At 36.5% G+C, this 17,595-nt stretch overlaps 2 protein-coding genes and 1 long non-coding RNA gene across 6 annotated transcripts; 2 read left to right on the top strand and 1 right to left on the bottom strand.

The window, feature by feature from the left end:
- Positions 1 to 144: 144 nt before the first annotated feature.
- LOC122415280 (probable helicase senataxin) lies at positions 145 to 9,184 on the bottom strand. The gene is made up of 17 exons (XM_043427263.1): positions 8,632 to 9,184; positions 8,206 to 8,319; positions 7,962 to 8,117; positions 7,444 to 7,720; positions 4,689 to 7,325; positions 4,169 to 4,617; positions 3,887 to 4,062; positions 3,478 to 3,749; positions 3,129 to 3,382; positions 2,754 to 3,009; positions 2,483 to 2,649; positions 2,265 to 2,408; positions 2,055 to 2,185; positions 1,793 to 1,940; positions 1,246 to 1,640; positions 966 to 1,176; positions 145 to 809 (listed from the first exon to the last, which is right to left on the bottom strand). Exons 1-17 carry the CDS (start codon positions 8,716 to 8,718, stop codon positions 699 to 701), a joined length of 5,985 nt encoding a protein of 1,994 aa, XP_043283198.1. The 5' UTR covers positions 8,719 to 9,184; the 3' UTR covers positions 145 to 698.
- Positions 9,185 to 11,286: 2,102 nt separating this feature from the next.
- LOC122415288 (uncharacterized) lies at positions 11,287 to 12,787 on the top strand. Of its 4 annotated transcripts, XR_006261890.1 has the most exons (5): positions 11,287 to 11,410; positions 11,790 to 11,885; positions 11,968 to 12,143; positions 12,228 to 12,364; positions 12,482 to 12,787. It is a non-coding gene; the product is annotated as an uncharacterized lncRNA (long non-coding RNA). The 4 variants fall into 4 exon arrangements; XR_006261887.1 differs by having other exon boundaries at positions 11,287 to 11,885; XR_006261888.1 differs by lacking the exon at positions 11,790 to 11,885 and having other exon boundaries at positions 11,287 to 11,422.
- Positions 12,788 to 14,516: 1,729 nt separating this feature from the next.
- On the top strand, positions 14,517 to 17,525 carry LOC122414651 (leukocyte elastase inhibitor-like). The gene is made up of 9 exons (XM_043426143.1): positions 14,517 to 14,649; positions 14,774 to 14,940; positions 15,226 to 15,411; positions 15,680 to 15,884; positions 15,958 to 16,166; positions 16,351 to 16,542; positions 16,660 to 16,810; positions 16,886 to 16,927; positions 17,133 to 17,525. The coding sequence occupies exons 1-9, from the start codon at positions 14,640 to 14,642 to the stop codon at positions 17,288 to 17,290; spliced, it is 1,320 nt and encodes a 439-aa protein (XP_043282078.1). The 5' UTR covers positions 14,517 to 14,639; the 3' UTR covers positions 17,291 to 17,525.
- Positions 17,526 to 17,595: the final 70 nt, after the last annotated feature.

Consider the following 17,595-nt stretch of genomic DNA (forward strand, 5'->3'; position numbering starts at 1 on the left):
CGCATAAATTTAATTTCGAAGAAATAATAGCAAAGAAAATGATTGCAACGAAGGAATATCGATCCACTCTGTTCAATTTTCTGTTCGTTTTTCTCGCAAGAACTGATAAGACATTCGACGAAACGAAAAAAGATTAAAAAGGAAAACGGAAAAGCGATAAGTTTATTGAACAATACAAATTTGTTTGTGGTGAGGAATATCGAGAATTTCTCGCACGACCGTAGTCGATGAGCTAACTATTAGCTGGAAAGAGTCGAAATAAAAATTCATAAAAAATAAGTTCGCGGAACGAAAAAACTGAGTTATGAGTACGTAGATTTTGATCTAGGCCACCTCAATCAGGCCCAAAACGTTAATTCGGCTTGAATCAGCAAAAACTTAAAAAAAAACCTTGGCTTTTCGATTTTTTCGTATAGAATAACTTGCGCGCTGCAATAACGTTATTTGGCATTTTCTCGAAGTTATTTTTCGAATATTTTTCTTTTCCGTTTTTTCCATCGTTTACACACTGGAAAAGTTTTCCCTTCGAAAGTAATTTATTATTATTTACATCCCGCAATATTTGTGGGGCGTCAGACCATTTTGTAATTAATGTCCGTCGCATGGCACTGTTTTCGTTTTTTCTTATCTTACACATTTGTCGATGATATTGCTCACTTTTAATACTGTTCTCCATACTTTGAGCTTGTTTTCCTATTCTATCGACAGATATGTGGTTTGATTTCGTCGGGCGAAGCAGTCGCCTTGATCTTCGTATAGCATCCACGCGATTTCGCGTCCGACAAAAGAGCATTCCACATGGAATCTTTCTAAAATTTAATAAAAAAACTTATACATTTCATTTCTCACGATTCAAGATCATAAGAATTGAGGAAAACGCACTTAGAGTTCGCGACGAAAGTCGCTGGGCCAAAAAGTCAAGGAAATTCTGGCATTTTCTCTGATAAAATTGAAATTTAACGCACCTCGAAAGTCTTGAAGTTTCCACAGAGTATGAGGCTGTGCTTGGCCCTCGTTAAAGCAACGCACAATCTTTGTCGATCAGACAAAAATCCGATTCCACTGCTTCTAACGCAAGACATGACAATAACGTCACGTTCTTGTCCTTGGAACCCATCGACCGTATTTACATCGTAAACCAGTTTCGATTTGGTCGATTCTGGCAGTGGTTTGATACTGAAATTCAGAAAACGATCAGGTCGTTTGAACGTATCTGTTATTAGTCGTTTCTTCTACGATTCTTACCATTTTTCAATTTCCGTCGGTATCATTGTTTTTTGTTTGTTATAAGGAGTAATAATTCCAACCCTGACTGGTCGTTTGGTATGATCCAATCGAGAACGAGCCATCAACGTGTAAAGCACCTTAGCAATAAAAGTTGCTTCCTGGGTATTAGAAAACACTTCCTCGTTTTGGATAGCATCAAGATTCAATACTTTGTAAAAGTGGAAAGGTAAACTCTCGAGATTTGCCGAATTGTGCAAAAGTCCATCGTAAAAAAACTTGTTCGGCCAAAAAGCCACCGGCCATGACATTCGGTATTGTGTATTCAGATGGATCACTGGACTCTTGTCTTTCTTTGGAAAACAACTCTGTATTCGAGCGAACAGCGATTGATCTAAACCGAGCTGTTTGGCTTTCTGTTTGCAAAAAAAGAAAAAAAAAGAAAACATTGGTTCATTGTTATTCAAGGGTCATAGAACTAATTTTTTTCCATTACAAATCATTACTGTCATTATGTAGAAGAGCGGGCATGAGATTTGCTTGAAAAATAAAAAAATAGTTATTTTACTCGAGATATTATGGTCGCAGGTAGTTGATTCGTGTCTCCAACAAGCACGAGAGTTCTGACTCCCAGCATCAAAGGTATAAGGGTTTCGGCTTCCGCACATTGAGTCGCTTCGTCCACTATACAAACGGATATTTCCTGGCCGCTATCACTGTGACAAGAGTATATATGAATCAACGATATTTTTTGCACGTTTAGAACATTCCTTCGCATAATCGTTTTAGTCACGAATTTTCTTTAGGTTCCAAAATAATGTAATTCTTACCCAAAACTCGATTCCATCATGTTCGTGTAACAAGACTTCAAAGTACACGTGATCACGTCTGCGTTCATCAAATAAGTCGTTTCTGCGCCTTTTTCCAGTTTCGCAAGTTCTTTTGGATCTATTCTTTCGAACTGTAGGAAAAAAATATTTGCAATTTTTCGAGCTTATTGTCTTGAGGTGCAGCAATCATTTTCGAAAGGTGAGACTCACCGGTCGTCGATTATTTAACAAATCGAGCCTCGATCGACACTCGGCGAGTGTTTTTGATAAATAGCTGACGTTAGGAGCGTTCCGCTTCTGGGCTGACAAAAGCTCTTGCTCTTTAGCATTAATTTTAGCGGTGAGTAGACGTTTCTGAAACAATCGAATAATAATTGATTAATAAAAATATTGATAAAATACTTTTATAGACGATTTCAAATGTTTACTTCTTCGTTGACACTATCGATTGTGAAGGCGGGCGATAGATAATTTTCTGTGGACATTTTCACATCTTTTTTCGCCAGTGCTTGAAGCGAAATACTTTTAACTGTTGGATGCATTCTTTCAAGTTTTCCGATTCGAACCATTTTGAAGCGATTCTCTGGTCCTGGAACTGTTGGTAATTTTTGTTGATATGTAAATAGTCAAACGAGTTAGTCAAACTTTTCTGTATGCAAGACAATAAAAATTGTTCACTAGTGTAGAAAACGCACTCACTTGTTTTCCGAACGTCAAGCAACCTCAGGGCGATTTCATCGATGGCCGCGTTCGAAGGGGCACAGACCAATATTCTCATTTTTTTATTATTACTGTATCGTCCTTCACCGTACAATATTTCAGTCACGAGATTCACAATAACTTTGGATTTTCCGGTACCCGGCGGGCCTTGGATTAGGCATATTTTTGGCAATTTACGAACTACTGCATCCGTCACACGAACAACAGCTTCCAATTGTCTCGCGTTTAGATTATCCTGAACATAGAAAGCGTATGAGAAAATGAACGCGAACGGTAAGGAAAATGAGTTCAAAAGAAAAGCTGATGATGGATAACATGAGGCAAAATGAAACGAGACTTCGATGGGTAACGCACCTTCGTGATTAAATTTTTGGGTCTGGAAACAGGCATCTCGGGCAATTTGAAATCCTCGAAATCAGGATGGAGAATGTGTTTGATAAGAGGCGAAACAGGTAAATACTGGAGCGCTTGAATCATTCGCATATTCGATCGAAGGTATGAAACTTTATTGAGTCTGTAAACTCTGTTCATCTGTATATGCTTAGGATCGATTGGTTTCGTTACCACCGAATATGTCAGGACAGCATAAGGTTCTTTTACGTAATGCACTGCGAAAATAAACAGATTATTTCGTAATTAATTGATCGGTTTCAAAAAAAAAATCTCATTCCAATGGATGATACAGGATTACGCGACGACTCACACAAATCTCGATTATAATGAGTTCCTGACGTTATCACAGCCGTACTCATGCTCTCTACATATGCGAATACGTTGAAAAACTTTTTTTTCGTTTCACTCATAACACAGTATTGGAAGCATATAAGGTCACCGTAATTCGGATGATTTTCCAAACTTAAATCTCGTCGAGAAATTACGACCTCAAGCATCATTTTTGTAACACGAAACTTCGTCGAATGTACCGTCGTTAAGCTGATGGAATTGTTCACTACCGAACACATGATTTGTGGTCTCCTGAAATATAAAAACCTTATAATTATCTTCCATACTTTATTTTCCTTGTACTCGAATTCACCAACGTAATTCGTTATTCAATTCCATTGAGAATATTATTCGATGAAAGATTTTGTTTCTTTTTCTTTTATACGTACACGAGATTTTTACTTTCTCTGGTATCCTGATCTTTCGAGATTTGGGACCAGAGTTCCAAGGCCAATAAGGGTTCAGTAATTTTATAATAATCTCCGTAAGATGTGAACTTGGAGATTATTGGTAAAAGAGTATGTTCGTCGACGATTGGCGGAGGGATATTGAAATGTTTTTGCTCCTGGAGGAAAAACCATACTTGTACGTGACGTAATTTTTGTTTTTTTTTTTTTCAAATTCACAATGTTCATGGATCAATCGAGGAAAAAATGAAATGTAATTTTTACCTGCAACCAGGAAGGATTCCAGCTGAATATCCGCAATAAAAATTGCTCCAATTTTGGACAAGCTCCTCGATCCAAAGTTCTTTTTCTCACTCTTCTCTCCAGTATGGGTGCATCGGTCGAGGGACATTTGTTGAGAGTGTTGCCAGGTTCAATTTCGAATGTTCGTATCTCGGTCATTAGATCATTGAACCGTACGCGTTTCTCATTCCGTGATTTTGTCGTTGCACTGGTGGAGCGCTTTTTCCCTGATGTTACTGATTTGTCTCTTGGGTCTTTCGTTTTTTTCGATGGCTTCAAGTTTACGCTAGCCAAAAATTTATTAGACAATAATTCAGTTTCGCTCAGAGCTTTGGCTTCGATAGGAGCGATGGCTTCGGAACGCTTTGACGTTGATTTCGATGCTATTTTTTCTATCGTCTTACGCAGATGAGAATCATGGCCTGTTGGTTCTGTAAAAAGTAAAAAGCAATCATAAAAGTTTTTTCCACATTTGTGATATGAATAAAAATTTGATTCTCACCGTTAACAGGATTACGGCTCTCCACCATCACCTTTGACGATTGATCGCCCTTCATCGAAGTCTCACCGTTAGTCTCATTATTATACATCACATCGGAGGACTTGTCCTTGCATTTTTCGTCTTCCGATGATTTGGCCCCATTCAGTTTTGACATGTCACTGCGCTTCGTAAGATTTTCCTTAATCGAGTCAGCTGACTTATCACAATGCTTATTATCAAGTGGTTCCGATGATTCGATTGTATTGAAAGAAGTACGCTCCAAGTCTGCGGATTGTTTGGCAACTTGATCCTGAACATCGTTGACCAAAAAATCTCCTCTTGTTTTTTCCGTAACTTTAGCTATTCCTTTCTTAACGAACCGTCTCGTTTCCGAATTCTCATTGTTTTCCATTGCTTTTTTCTTCTCTTCAGCAATTTTTTTCAATTTCTCTTTACGATCGTTTTTTAGGTCTTCTCGTTCCTGTCGCGTTAGGGTAGATCCTTGATGTGCACGCGGTGGAAGACACTCCGCCCATTTGTTTTTCTGGCGGCGGACCTTTTGTTCCTTCATTTTTAAATATTTCTCCTGTTTCTCTTTTATCGCCAGTTCCCTCTTTTGTCTTGTCGTCAACTTGGGGCTGAATCCGTTGGAGGCTTGTTTTTCAGCAGGCACAACAGGTTCTTCCCTCGACGTTGAAAGGACGTGATCGTTGATATCTGAACTTTGACAAACACCGCTCGTTGTAGCTTCTTCTTGTTCGAACGAGCTTCCCAGTCTTTTTATTCTACTACTAACGCCTCGTCGTTCACCCTTAGCGAGAAACGGCGCATCAACGAGTGGCACGCTTCTCCTCGTTCGATCATTTTTCGATGAAGCAGCAGAGGGATATTCCATCGTTGGAGATAGAGAATCCCTCTTCGAAATCGGTGAACGGTCGGTCGAAATTTTACGCGGTTTATTTGTCGTTTCGGGCTCGTCCATCGATCGAGATTTTTCCTTCGAACGAGACTGTAAATTTTTCATAGATCGAGATTCGGAGTTACCTGCAATTTCGGAAGGAGAATCCTCTCGGCTAATCTTGCGTGGCTTTTCGTCAATTGCGCCAGCTGATTTATCGCCCTCCGCAACAAGATTTTGACCAACAGTATCAGAAATTCTTGTTGATTTGTCATCAACGAACGTTGATTTTTTGGTCTTTGTCTTTTTACCGGATTCTTTGTTCGCTACAGTTTCGTTAACTTTATTTTTATCCTTGGAACGATACTGTTCATCGGTTTTTTTTTTCTTGGTCAATTCACGATCCTCATTATCCTTTTCTTGGTTCTTCTTTTGATCATCGCGAGAAATTTTCATCTCTGCACTCTCGTTTGAAATTTTACTGATTTTTACTTGGTCGCCCAAACTTTTTTGTTTTTTAGAGACTTCTTCTGCGACTTCCTCTCTCAAATTCAATTTTTGTAGCGATGTTTCGGATTTTTCGAGGTCTTTCAATTGTTTGTGAAGCTCCAATCTCGTGGATTCCAAAATTTCCATACTGTTCGATCTTTTTTTTTTCGCTGGTAATCTTTCCTCAATGCTTGATTCATCACTTTCGTCTTGATTATGGTTGAAACATATGTCGTAAATTTCTTTCCGGGTATTGTTTACGTCGTTGAAGCCTTCATTTTCTTCTTCAAATAATTCTTCTTTCATGTAAAAATCGCGACTCTTGTTAAGAGAACTTTGCATAACGCGATTGTACAGGAGATCATCCTCGATATCACTGTCGATGAAAATGGTGTCGGGATCCTCGGCACGATCGTCTGCAAACATATCATCCTCAATCTCTTCTTCAGAGTTTATGAAGGACTTTTCTTTGACTCCATCCTCGACTGGATCCCCGAATAGCTGGGAAGCTGGGAAGATATCACCGTCCTCCTCATCGTCGCTCAGAATTACGACATCGATTTCTGAATACGTTGTTCGTTTTTCTTCCTTGACGTGTTTCAATTTTAAAGGTGTCCGAACAGGCACGATGGGCGAATGTTTCAAACTTGTGTAAACCGATTCATCATCGTCTACTATAGTAATATCTGGCTCGTATTTTATCAACTGATCCACACCGTTGTTGTTTGTCTGAACTAAGGTCGTCTCAGAAATTCCATCCCCTTTGAACTCTCTCCCGTTTTTGTCGGCCATTTCCTCGTACGAAGCAAATTTATCGCAATCAAATGGCACAACAAGAAATTCAGAGTTTTTCTTTTCATTCTCTTTGAAGATCGAAGGATCGTTTGAAATTTCCCGTTTTTCTTTAGCGGACGGACGTGTGTTATCTTTTTTTGATGTTGTTGCCTCTATTGTAATCGAAGAATTTACTTTGTTATCCTGTTCTATAGTCAAATTTGAAGGAATGGCGTTTTTATTGATCAAAAGATGAGATAGATTCTCCTCTTTTTTTATTGATGGTTGATTTTCTGTGGACGAATCATCTTCGCTATTGTTCGGTTGATCAGTGTCCATGATCAATGGTTGTGACAAGTCATCTGAACTTGATGTGACCATGTTCTCGGTCACACTATTTTTTGAGGAATTCCTAACCACAGTTGCTGGTTGTTTGAACGCCACAGCTCCGTCAGGTTTGTTTGCGATGGGCAATTCGTCGTCTGAACTGTTTAGGTCTGGGAAAATATTTTTATCAAGTTTTTCAAGCTAAACAACGAGAGGCCATCCCATATCTCAAAAAGGTTATTCGGCCAAATCCAGCGATCAACTTTAATGCCACATTGTTTTTTTTACCTGTTATATCAATGATATCCAGCAATGGTGATGCCGATGGATTTGATGGACTTGCGCCTTTATCAGTATTTTCTCTACCAACAGGAAATGATTTATCTTCATCGATTTTTGCGATTTTGCATGGCACATTTGGTTCGATCGAGTCCTTTGATAGCCTTCTTTTATTTTCTGTTGTAGTATTCGATTTCTCCTCTTCATGATGTTCAGTGATCAAACTAGGATCAGGAACCTCTAGTTGAGGAGGAGGAGAAGGAGGCGAAGAAGGCGGTGGCTCTGGCTGCAATTCATTGAAAAATCAAGTGAAGAGAACAGCTAGGGAAAGTGGAATCTTAAAACATGAAAACTCATATTTTGTTGAAACTATTGGCAGATAATGTATTGCTGGTGAAAACGAAAATAAATTTTAAAAATAATCTTTTTTGCACTCTACAATTTTATTGTCATTGATCTTGCCATTGAGAAATTTCAAAATAATTGTACAATCAGTTGATTAAAAACCTCATGCAAAAATTTGTCACCTCGAATCGTTTGAGCACGAATATCGTTGGAGATAATTTTGTTCTAGGAGAGTCAGGAACTGTATTAAGTGTGCCAAGGCCAATAATGTCATTTATATGGAGAGGAACAAGTTTCAGCGGTTGAATAGTCCCGTTGACATAAATACCATTAGAGCTCTGGAAACGAGTAAAAATCATTACTTCAATACTCTTTAACAATTTTTTTCCTGTTTCTAAAACTTTTAAGCAGTACAACAGTTCTTACGTCTTTGTCAATTACATTGAGTTGTGGACCAACACGCACGAATATACAATGTTCTCTTGATGCCAGAACACTATTTGTAACTATGTCGTTATCTCTTCTTCTGCCGCACCGGTACTGGAACATAGAAAAAACTATGTTAAACAAGAATGCAATATGATAATATATTTTGTATCCTTATTGGTCCATCATTCTTGAACTATTCAAAGCGAATACAAAATTTGAAACCAGATAGAATTTGATTGAGAACAAAACAAAGTTGACAAGCATGTCCACGCAGTGTTAGAACAAACGAAAAATCATGTGAAAGTGAAACGAATATAAATTGAAACCAAGAAAATTTGTTACGTACAACGATGGTGTTTTTTTATTTATATATATCGTGACGAAAGATTTCGAACAACTAAAATAGTTTTGAAAAATACAAACCACTTTCACATTCTGGTCGAGAAGAAATTTTTCTCCAGAATTAATGTTTTCGAGTACTAAATCTCCACTTGTGTCGCTCAAATCCATTTTTTGTTTTTATTGATTGCATTTATTTTTGCTTTATTGTCACTTTTTTCCGGTGTAGTTCGCCGCGTGATGTTGCTACAAACATAACCTCATACCCCACGCAAAAATGCGGATTGCAACACCATAACAATAAAGCGATGATTCGATTTTGCCGGTATATAATACCGGAATTCCGAGAAAAACTACCGTTTCGTAGATATTGCTATTGTTATTGACTTGGAACTTTTTTGTTGGATAAGATTATTTTTAATGACATCTTAGAATCGCGCAACAAAGAATGAGAGAATGAAAGGAATAACCGGAACAACACAACAGGTGGGAATGTATCATGTGTTGTTGAGAGTTTAGACGGTTCAGATGGTTCAGAGCACGTTAGAGAGGGATATTCGTGTATATACACAGGAAGCATGTATACATAGAAAACTAGGCCTTCAAAAATTCGAAAGACGCGTTGGCTTTACGTGCAGCCTTTGTTTGTATAATTTCTAAATTTTAAAACATATAATCAATTTTCGTACATATCGATGAGAGGTTGTCATTCTCCAGATGTATACCAACCCAAAGTTATCACACCAATAAATAATAAAGATCAGAGGCTCTTACATACTTCTATTATAAGTCAAAATTTGTTTATAAAGATGAAAAATATTCAAATTGAATTAAAATTAATTTCAATTTCGTTATACATAATTCTATATCTATATTGAAAAATTCTGGGATATATATCTTCCAGAAATGCAATAATTCTCATGATTTTCATTATTTTTTTTCGAAACATATTTTTCACGTCAAAATTCAGAAGTAATAATGAAACGAATTAATTAAATAGATCCGAAATAATGGTTTCCACGCAACTCTTTTCCATTTAACGTTCGTTCCCTATAATAGCACTGATGTCCGAAAGCCAACTATAAGGTTTAAGACATTTCCATTAGATAACTACTTGACAACTTTTTTATGATACCGAATTTACAGTTATCTAAAAGTTGTCTTTTTTGGGTTGTCTAATTTACTGCTATCTCAATAATTTATCTTTTTCATGTAAACCTTTTATGAAAAAAGAGAGTTGTCTATAAGTTAACTTTATAATATTCTCCAAATGATAACTGTTTTAAGGCGTCAAACAGATAACATTATAACGACGCTTCATATAAAATGATATCTTTTTGATTTCCTAAAATAGATATTATATGGATAATTCTGCTCGTCATAAATATGATATTCATTTGATGTCTTGATGTATGTGCGTATTGGATACCATTAGCAAATATTAAAAGATATCTTTTTGGTATTCAAAAGTATAATTATAAATCCGTCCAAAATTGTCATCTACTATTAGATAGAGCTCACCTGACCGACGCCGTCAGCCGATCGTCTGCCACTTCAATCAGTGATTGTTTCTATTGGAATATGAGCAAAAATAATCCATCAGCATAGTAATAAAACTTGATATTAAACAATACACATGAGAGCGTGCTCGCAGTCCTATAAGTTTGTTTATATAACGAATATACAGATCAAGAAAGAGGTCGACGCACGAGGCCCTTTGTCGTTAGAGTCAGAGTCACTTTTTCGACCACTGCAACGCTCAGTTAATAATCGATAGATCTCTCCTAGCAGAGTAAAGTTCATTAAATAAAATATGTAATTGCTCTGCTTAAACTTTGTGCCATTTATTTCGAAACCTGCTTCCATAATCCAATAGTTTCGAATTTGTGCAAAGTTATTCTACTAGGGACGATTAGGTGTCACGTCCCGCGTGTGATTTTTCAATATAGGCGGATCGTGACGACGGCCTCCTCCGACAACTGCGCGACTTGACAACGGAGCGTCCTTGAGTGTGACCTCTGTGCGTTGCCTCGTGTCGCCGCGGGCCGGAAGCCCTCGGAATCCGCCCGATCAGCATCGCCTGATCGCGAGTTCGAGGGACATATCCATGGGAACGTCGCCGTGGCGAGGGTTTTTGTACATCAGTTCCGTTTGATTCTTAACCGACACTCGGTCGTCCCTCGGGTTAACTCCGTAAGTTAGCAACTCGCGGCGGTTCAGTAAATCCTGAAAGAATGGTGAAACCGCATAGAGGACCCGTAAGCCTAACTTCCGATAACAAACGCGTAGTGAGCAACACACTGCCCGTTGCCTCACGGACGTTCTTTTGCCGAGTCTTGCAGACTTTTGCGTTCACCCTTTTGTTAAGTTTATTTCTCAATTTGTTATTCTTCATAAAACCAAGTTAAGGAGTTTCGGTACAGGCGATACAATGTTGCCATGCTAAACCATGCTAAAAACATAAAAAATTTCAAAAAGTTTAGAATTTTATAAAATTTGGTGAACATATTCTTTAGTGCCAAATTTGACAATACAAATTTTTTAAGATTTTTCTTCTACACAGTTATCGAGTAATTGATCACTAAAGTTTACGTGTATAAGCATAGCGTTTCCATATATATAGGTATACATTCCGGGCATAAGAAATCTGCTTTAATGCGTGTAATTACTCGATAACTAAGTAGAAGAAAATTTTGAAAAAATTTGTGTTTTCGCACTTGATGTTGAAGAACATTATCACCAAATTTGATCAATTTCTTAATATTTTGACTTTTGTACCGAAACTCCTTAATTCTGTGCGTGTGTGTGAACCGCGCATCGAATGAAGGCCCAACGGGAGAATTGTTCCCGTTCATGTGAGAGAGTAAGTTCGAGAGTAAGTTGGAGTAAATGTTAATTCACGGTTCCGTCTTCAAAATCGTATCTCGATCCATTCAAATTGTAAACCTTTTTGTATCTTTCCTTTTCGCATACTTTTCACATATATTTCTGTTCTCGACGAACCTTCTGTTTCCATCTCAATAAATCTGATTTCCCGGTTAATAATTATTTGAGCGACCCAATCTCCTGCTTATTCGGGACCCGTACGGGACCATATAGGCACCCTTTCGTTATTTCTTAAATTATTTCGATTACTTAATCACTTCAATATTGCAATATTTCCAATTATTTTAATTTCATTTAGACCAAACAAAATATTTTAATAAATATTTCACATTTCAAAAATCCTACACTTTGTGTAGGTTGGTGGCAGCGAAAACTAAGTAAAATTTCCCAATTATGTTCGTCCCTTCTGGACGTAACATAGGAAAATGAAGATTTTCATAAAGTGTTGATCGGTACGTATATACGTATCTTTTACATAGTCTTCCTCGCTATTTCCATATATATATATATGCATATTTATTGGATTATGACAAGGTCTTTGGAGTATTCGCACGAGACTTACTGATCTAGGCGAGATTTCCTGGTTACCACAAACGTTTTGGAGTCAGTGGCTTCCACAACCAATGTGACCAATGTCTGAAGAACATATTTCGGAGGAACAGATCTTCAGGCAACAATCAGACAACGGATCAACAGTGATGGATAGCAAGGTAATATGTCGTCTCATCTACATATATGAATTCTTTTTTTTTTATAAGAATACAAGAAATAAAAAGCAAAATTAATATTATTAGGATGGGACATGACAACCGACGAGGAGGAACACAATGATACGACGTTTATAGCAGCACGATCATTGGAATCAACAAGCATGAGGATGCAACAGAGGAACAGTAGCAAAGCTCGCATACTCAAGCTTCACGTTGCAGCAGTAAGAATAAAACTATAAATTTTACATTCGCATGAAAACAATATAAGTTGAATGTAATTTTTTCACCTATATATTCGTATTTGACGTTTTAAACGCGGGCCACGCCCGAATTTTCAGACAACTCAATGATCTCGTCGAATTGAATGGTTCGAACGACATCCGCAGGGACAGCGAGCCCCGCAGGGACAGAAAAAGCGGTACCGATAGCAGCCAACAAACGAAGATTGCACGAAGAAAAAAAATTGTTTAAAATCTATTTGCATACATTCCAATTGGCATTTCAATATTACGTGCTATGTTACGCGAATTTTATATCGTTTTTGAATTTTTTATGTATAAAGAATTCTGTTTTACTATACATTTTGTTATAAAACGATTTGTGGTAAAATTTTTAATTTTTTTTTAAATTTTACTTTTTTAAGTTTAAGCATATATTTTTTGTATTCTATGTATTTTATGGAAATATTTTATTATTATTTATAATAAATAACCTGTTAAACGTTCATCTGTATATTATGCAATGATAACGACGAAAGTATTTGTACAGAAGATATGTTAAAACGAAAATGTCCTCTGTACGAATACTTTCGTCGTTCACTGTATGCTTATTTTCATTTCCTCAATTCCAATAAGTATCTTTTATGAAAGTCGTTTTGGTAACCATTTTTGGTTAAGGAGTTTCGGTACAAAAGTCAAAATATTAAGAAATTGATCAAATTTGGTGATAATGTTCTTCAACATCAAATGCGAAAACACAAATTTTTTCAAAATTTTCTTCTACTCAGTTATCGAGTAATTACGCATTAAAGCAGATTTCTTATGCCCGGAATGTATACCTATATATATGGAAACGCTATGCTTATACACGTAAACTTTAGTGATCAATTACTCGATAACTGTGTAGAAGAAAAATCTTAAAAAATTTGTATTGTCAAATTTGGCATTAAAGAATATGTTCACCAAATTTTATAAAATTCTAAACTTTTTGAAATTTTTTATGTTTTTAGCATGGTTTAGCATGGCAACATTGTATCGCCTGTACCGAAACTCCTTAACTATCAAATAACATAAACTAGTATATCCGTTAGATGACTGTTTCTGGATGCCAATACAAAATGCAATCTACAGGACATATCGATTTGATACCTTATGGATAACTTATCGACAACCGAAAAAAGTTGTCTATCAGATGTCAATTCGTTAACATATGTCAACATAATCAATATGTCAATATTAAGTTAATTTTTGGATACGAAAAAGTTATCTGCCAAGCGGACATTTGTAATACAATTAGTATACCAAAATGGCATCTTTTTGAACGTCCAAAAAGACATCCACATTTTTTTTTGGTTATCTTTATATTGCCAATCGGATATGAAATTGCTACTAGGGTTCAGGTGAACTCAATATTTGCATGGATGGGTGATCGTACGACCATTTACGAGCTTTCTTTAGGATTTTTAAGTAACAGAACGCTGTATTGGCGTGTTTTTAAAGTTCATGCCCATGAGCCAACATTTCGTATGTTACGTGGACGAGCATAAAATCGATACGTGGATGAGAATAATGAGGAAACACAAACGAATACGAAAAAATACTCTTTTCATAATGTGCTAATTCGTTATCCACTGTTTTCATATCATACTTGTCGCAACAACGTAACAATTGTGATTCGTGATTTCACTGATTTTAAATAGTAATATTTAGATTAATAGCAAGAAACTTTTATCTATAAATAACTAGAAAACAAACACGCCTCAAATAGCTCCTCGATCATTCTCGAACTACAGGTATTACAATGGCGTATATTAACACAATAATTCAATATTGTTTTCATTTTTCCACTCCGTTTCGACATTTTTGGTCGCTGTATCATTATGGAATACGGAATTAGCTTTTCTGCAGTAATATCTTTTGTCACGTACGCTATGTTTTTTAAAATTATTTTGCCATTCGTTTATTCTTTCACTTGAATTTGTACTGGACAAGGTGAGTAATAATCGACCTTGCGTCGTCAATTGTTCTAAAATAATTGTTATAAAAATATCTTGGGACGTGACACTAATAATACTGCTTTATTTTCTTATGAATATTTCGATATTGTTGTTATTTACACTATTGTTCAAGCACTCATATAGAAGCGAAGGATTTTTTAAGCGCTAAATTTCCTTGGAGTTTGGACGACGAAACTGCTGCTGGCTGTGAGAAGTGTTCAATATTTGATCCTCGTCGATCGATCGTTCCTTTCTGCTACGACTTCAGCTAAACACCGAAAATGTATCGCCGTAAGTAATAATCGAACTCGAAGTTTTGTCAATCGTCGCAGCGTCAAAAAAACAATGTTTTTTTTAATTATTTATTCATGTGTCCTCTAAATTTGTTTTGATCTCTCCGAATTGGGGGAAAAAGTTTCAGTTTCGTTGCTGGGAATGGTGAGCCTGCTCTCCGTAGCAGTCGTTACGAAATCAATGAATTCCGTTACAAATGGAAAAACTCTTATGGAACCAGCGGAGCGAATAGTTGCTTTGACAAGCGTTACTCTAAGTTCATATATGTTCACGGACGAGTATATCACGGTATAACTATAAAAATAGTCTAAAAACTATCACGGTCGACGATGTCAAACCGGTGGTGAACTTGCGCCATTGTTTTTCTCATTTAAGTACATTGGTCGTTTTTATTGCGTTTACGCCGGATCTTGTTGCGAAAGGCCAATCGAATTTCGATAAAATGTCTATTCGAAAAGTGGTTTTCAAAAATGGCTACATTTTTCACTTACACAACTTATTATAGTCGAAAAAACGACTATTTAACTGAAAACAGTATAAAATCATGACAATAAAATATTGTTTCTCGTATAGAAACTTAGTTCCATCAGCCTGCCCAGATTCGTTGTTTCTCCTTTTGGTATTTATCTGGCTTTGTCTCTGATATCGTTCGGATTGAATGGAACTTTAAAATCCCAGATGAATGACGCTTTATGCTATGCTTACACCTTTCATTCTGTTGATGAAATGGGATATGATATTCTCATGGATCACTTGACTGTGAGTATAAATGAACATCGATATCAATGATCTTGAAAGGAACCGTTCCCGACGGCGAAGACAATGCTGAAAAAATGACGAATAATATTCTTGTTTCAATTATAAATTGGTTTCGATATAATACTTTCTTGCATTTCTTAATATCACTCATCAGAGGTTTATTTTTTTGTTATTTTCAATGGAACATAAATGGATATTTTCAAACTGAAAAAATAATCGAACTTCGTACGAGGATAAGAAACGACTTTGACTAAAATATTTGTTCCAGAACGAGTCTGCGATTCGAACGGCCAACGGCTTTTTCGTCACTCCAGCAATAAAGTTGAAACCCGAATTCGTTCGTACAATTGAAAACGCTTTTCATTTAGAGGTGCACAATACCGATTTCGTTAAAGCATACGAATCGAACAGAAAAATAAGCAGATGGTGCGAGGATCATACTAGCTGCCAAATGACAGATCGTTTGAAAATAGGTAAAATTTTTTATGCCTTCTTCTATATATACGAGAAGGGAAACCTAACGAGTGATTTTTTTTTTTTATTCAGCCGACGTTGACTTGGACAAACGTTTCTCAGTGATGAACACTGTGTCCTTTACGGGCACATGGCTTAAAAAATTCGATATCGAGGAAACCCGATTCCGTCCTTTTCGCTTTAACAATGGAACGGTAAAGCAACTACCCACCATGAGAATTTCGGGAATATTCCGTATCAAGAATACTGATTCCTACTCCATGGTTGAACTGCCATTCAAGGTACGTATTAGTTTGAAATCAGTGAAAGAGAATCATTAATAGCATAAAAAATGGTTCAACTTTCGTTGACGCGAAACCGAATTTTACGAGTACTTCGACACTTAAATAACTAGAATATTTATTATCGAACGAAAGATGGCTCGATTCAATACCTTAAAAAAAGATTTTATATTTTTGGTCATAGCGTAACGTACGACATAGCGTAGATATCAGCATGTTTATCGTGCTTCCGAAAAAAACGGTCCATTTTGCCTATTTTAAAAACATCATGCTTGACTACACGTTCGATGAATCAGCTCCTAAAGAAGATATTGATATCCAACTGCCGAGATTTGTTATTGGATATGAAATTTTATTAAAAGAGTCCTTAAAAACGGTAAGAGTACACTACACTTTTAGATCGCAGCTACTTTTTCGTCACAAGGTTTTTTTTCATTGCGATTCATCCAGTACTTCATTCTTTATAAATGTATTTCTTCGACATTTTCTTCAGCTAAACCTAAGTAGTTTGTTCGATCCGCGCACAAAAGACTTCAGTGGTGGAGAGAATTATACGGGCGAAGGAGTTATTTTTAGCGATGATATGAAACAAACCAATGTGTTATATGTGAACGAGGAAGGAGTCGAGGTTCTATCAGCGATAGGTGAGCATTTTTCGTATGCATTTTCGATACAAAACGATGTTTTTTATTCCACGATTTTTCTTGTACATTTCTCAGGATGTGATACCGTTAGCGTAAGGGAACCATCACAATGGACCGGTAAGAATTTTCAATATTGATAACCTCAAACACGGTTTTTTCGGTTCGCTCGACGCGCGTTACACTTCTAGATATTTAAGTGAGCTTGAAAATAAATTGATCGATACAATTTACATCGGTCAATGCAATATCCGAGTTAATTTCTCGTTTCCCGTGTTTCAAGGATCAATTCCCATTCAAATAATAAGTTTGTTTTTTATTGCAGCACGAGGTCGTAGATGGGAGCCAACGACTGGTGGAGCCTCGAGCTTCGTCGTGGATCGTTCATTCTACGTTATGATCAGTACATTAATAAAAAAAAAATCAGATGGCCAAACTGAAGAATACCCTACGAATTTTTTAAGCGTTTTGTTCGACGGTTAAAAAAAAGGATGTTCCACAGCTCGTCCAAGTTTCAAGCTACACTTGAAAACTTCAATGGAATTTCATTTCCACAGAAGTGCTTAGGATAACGAAAAAAAATTTGTTTTCTCTTCATTATCTACTTTAAATGTTTTTGTGAAATATATAAAGGTCGGAATTTTGCATCCAAGGCATGCTAGATCGATTATATGTAAATATGGAATATTAGTACAATAAATTGGGGATTAAAATTATAGTTGGACTCGTTTTCATTTTTTTTCGAGCAAAATACAAAATTTTTGTTCGCACTTTGCACTGGAAAACGA

The sequence above is a fragment of the Venturia canescens genome, chromosome 8, assembly GCF_019457755.1.
Source record: "Venturia canescens isolate UGA chromosome 8, ASM1945775v1, whole genome shotgun sequence".
Classification (NCBI taxonomy): Eukaryota; Metazoa; Arthropoda; class Insecta; order Hymenoptera; family Ichneumonidae; genus Venturia; species Venturia canescens.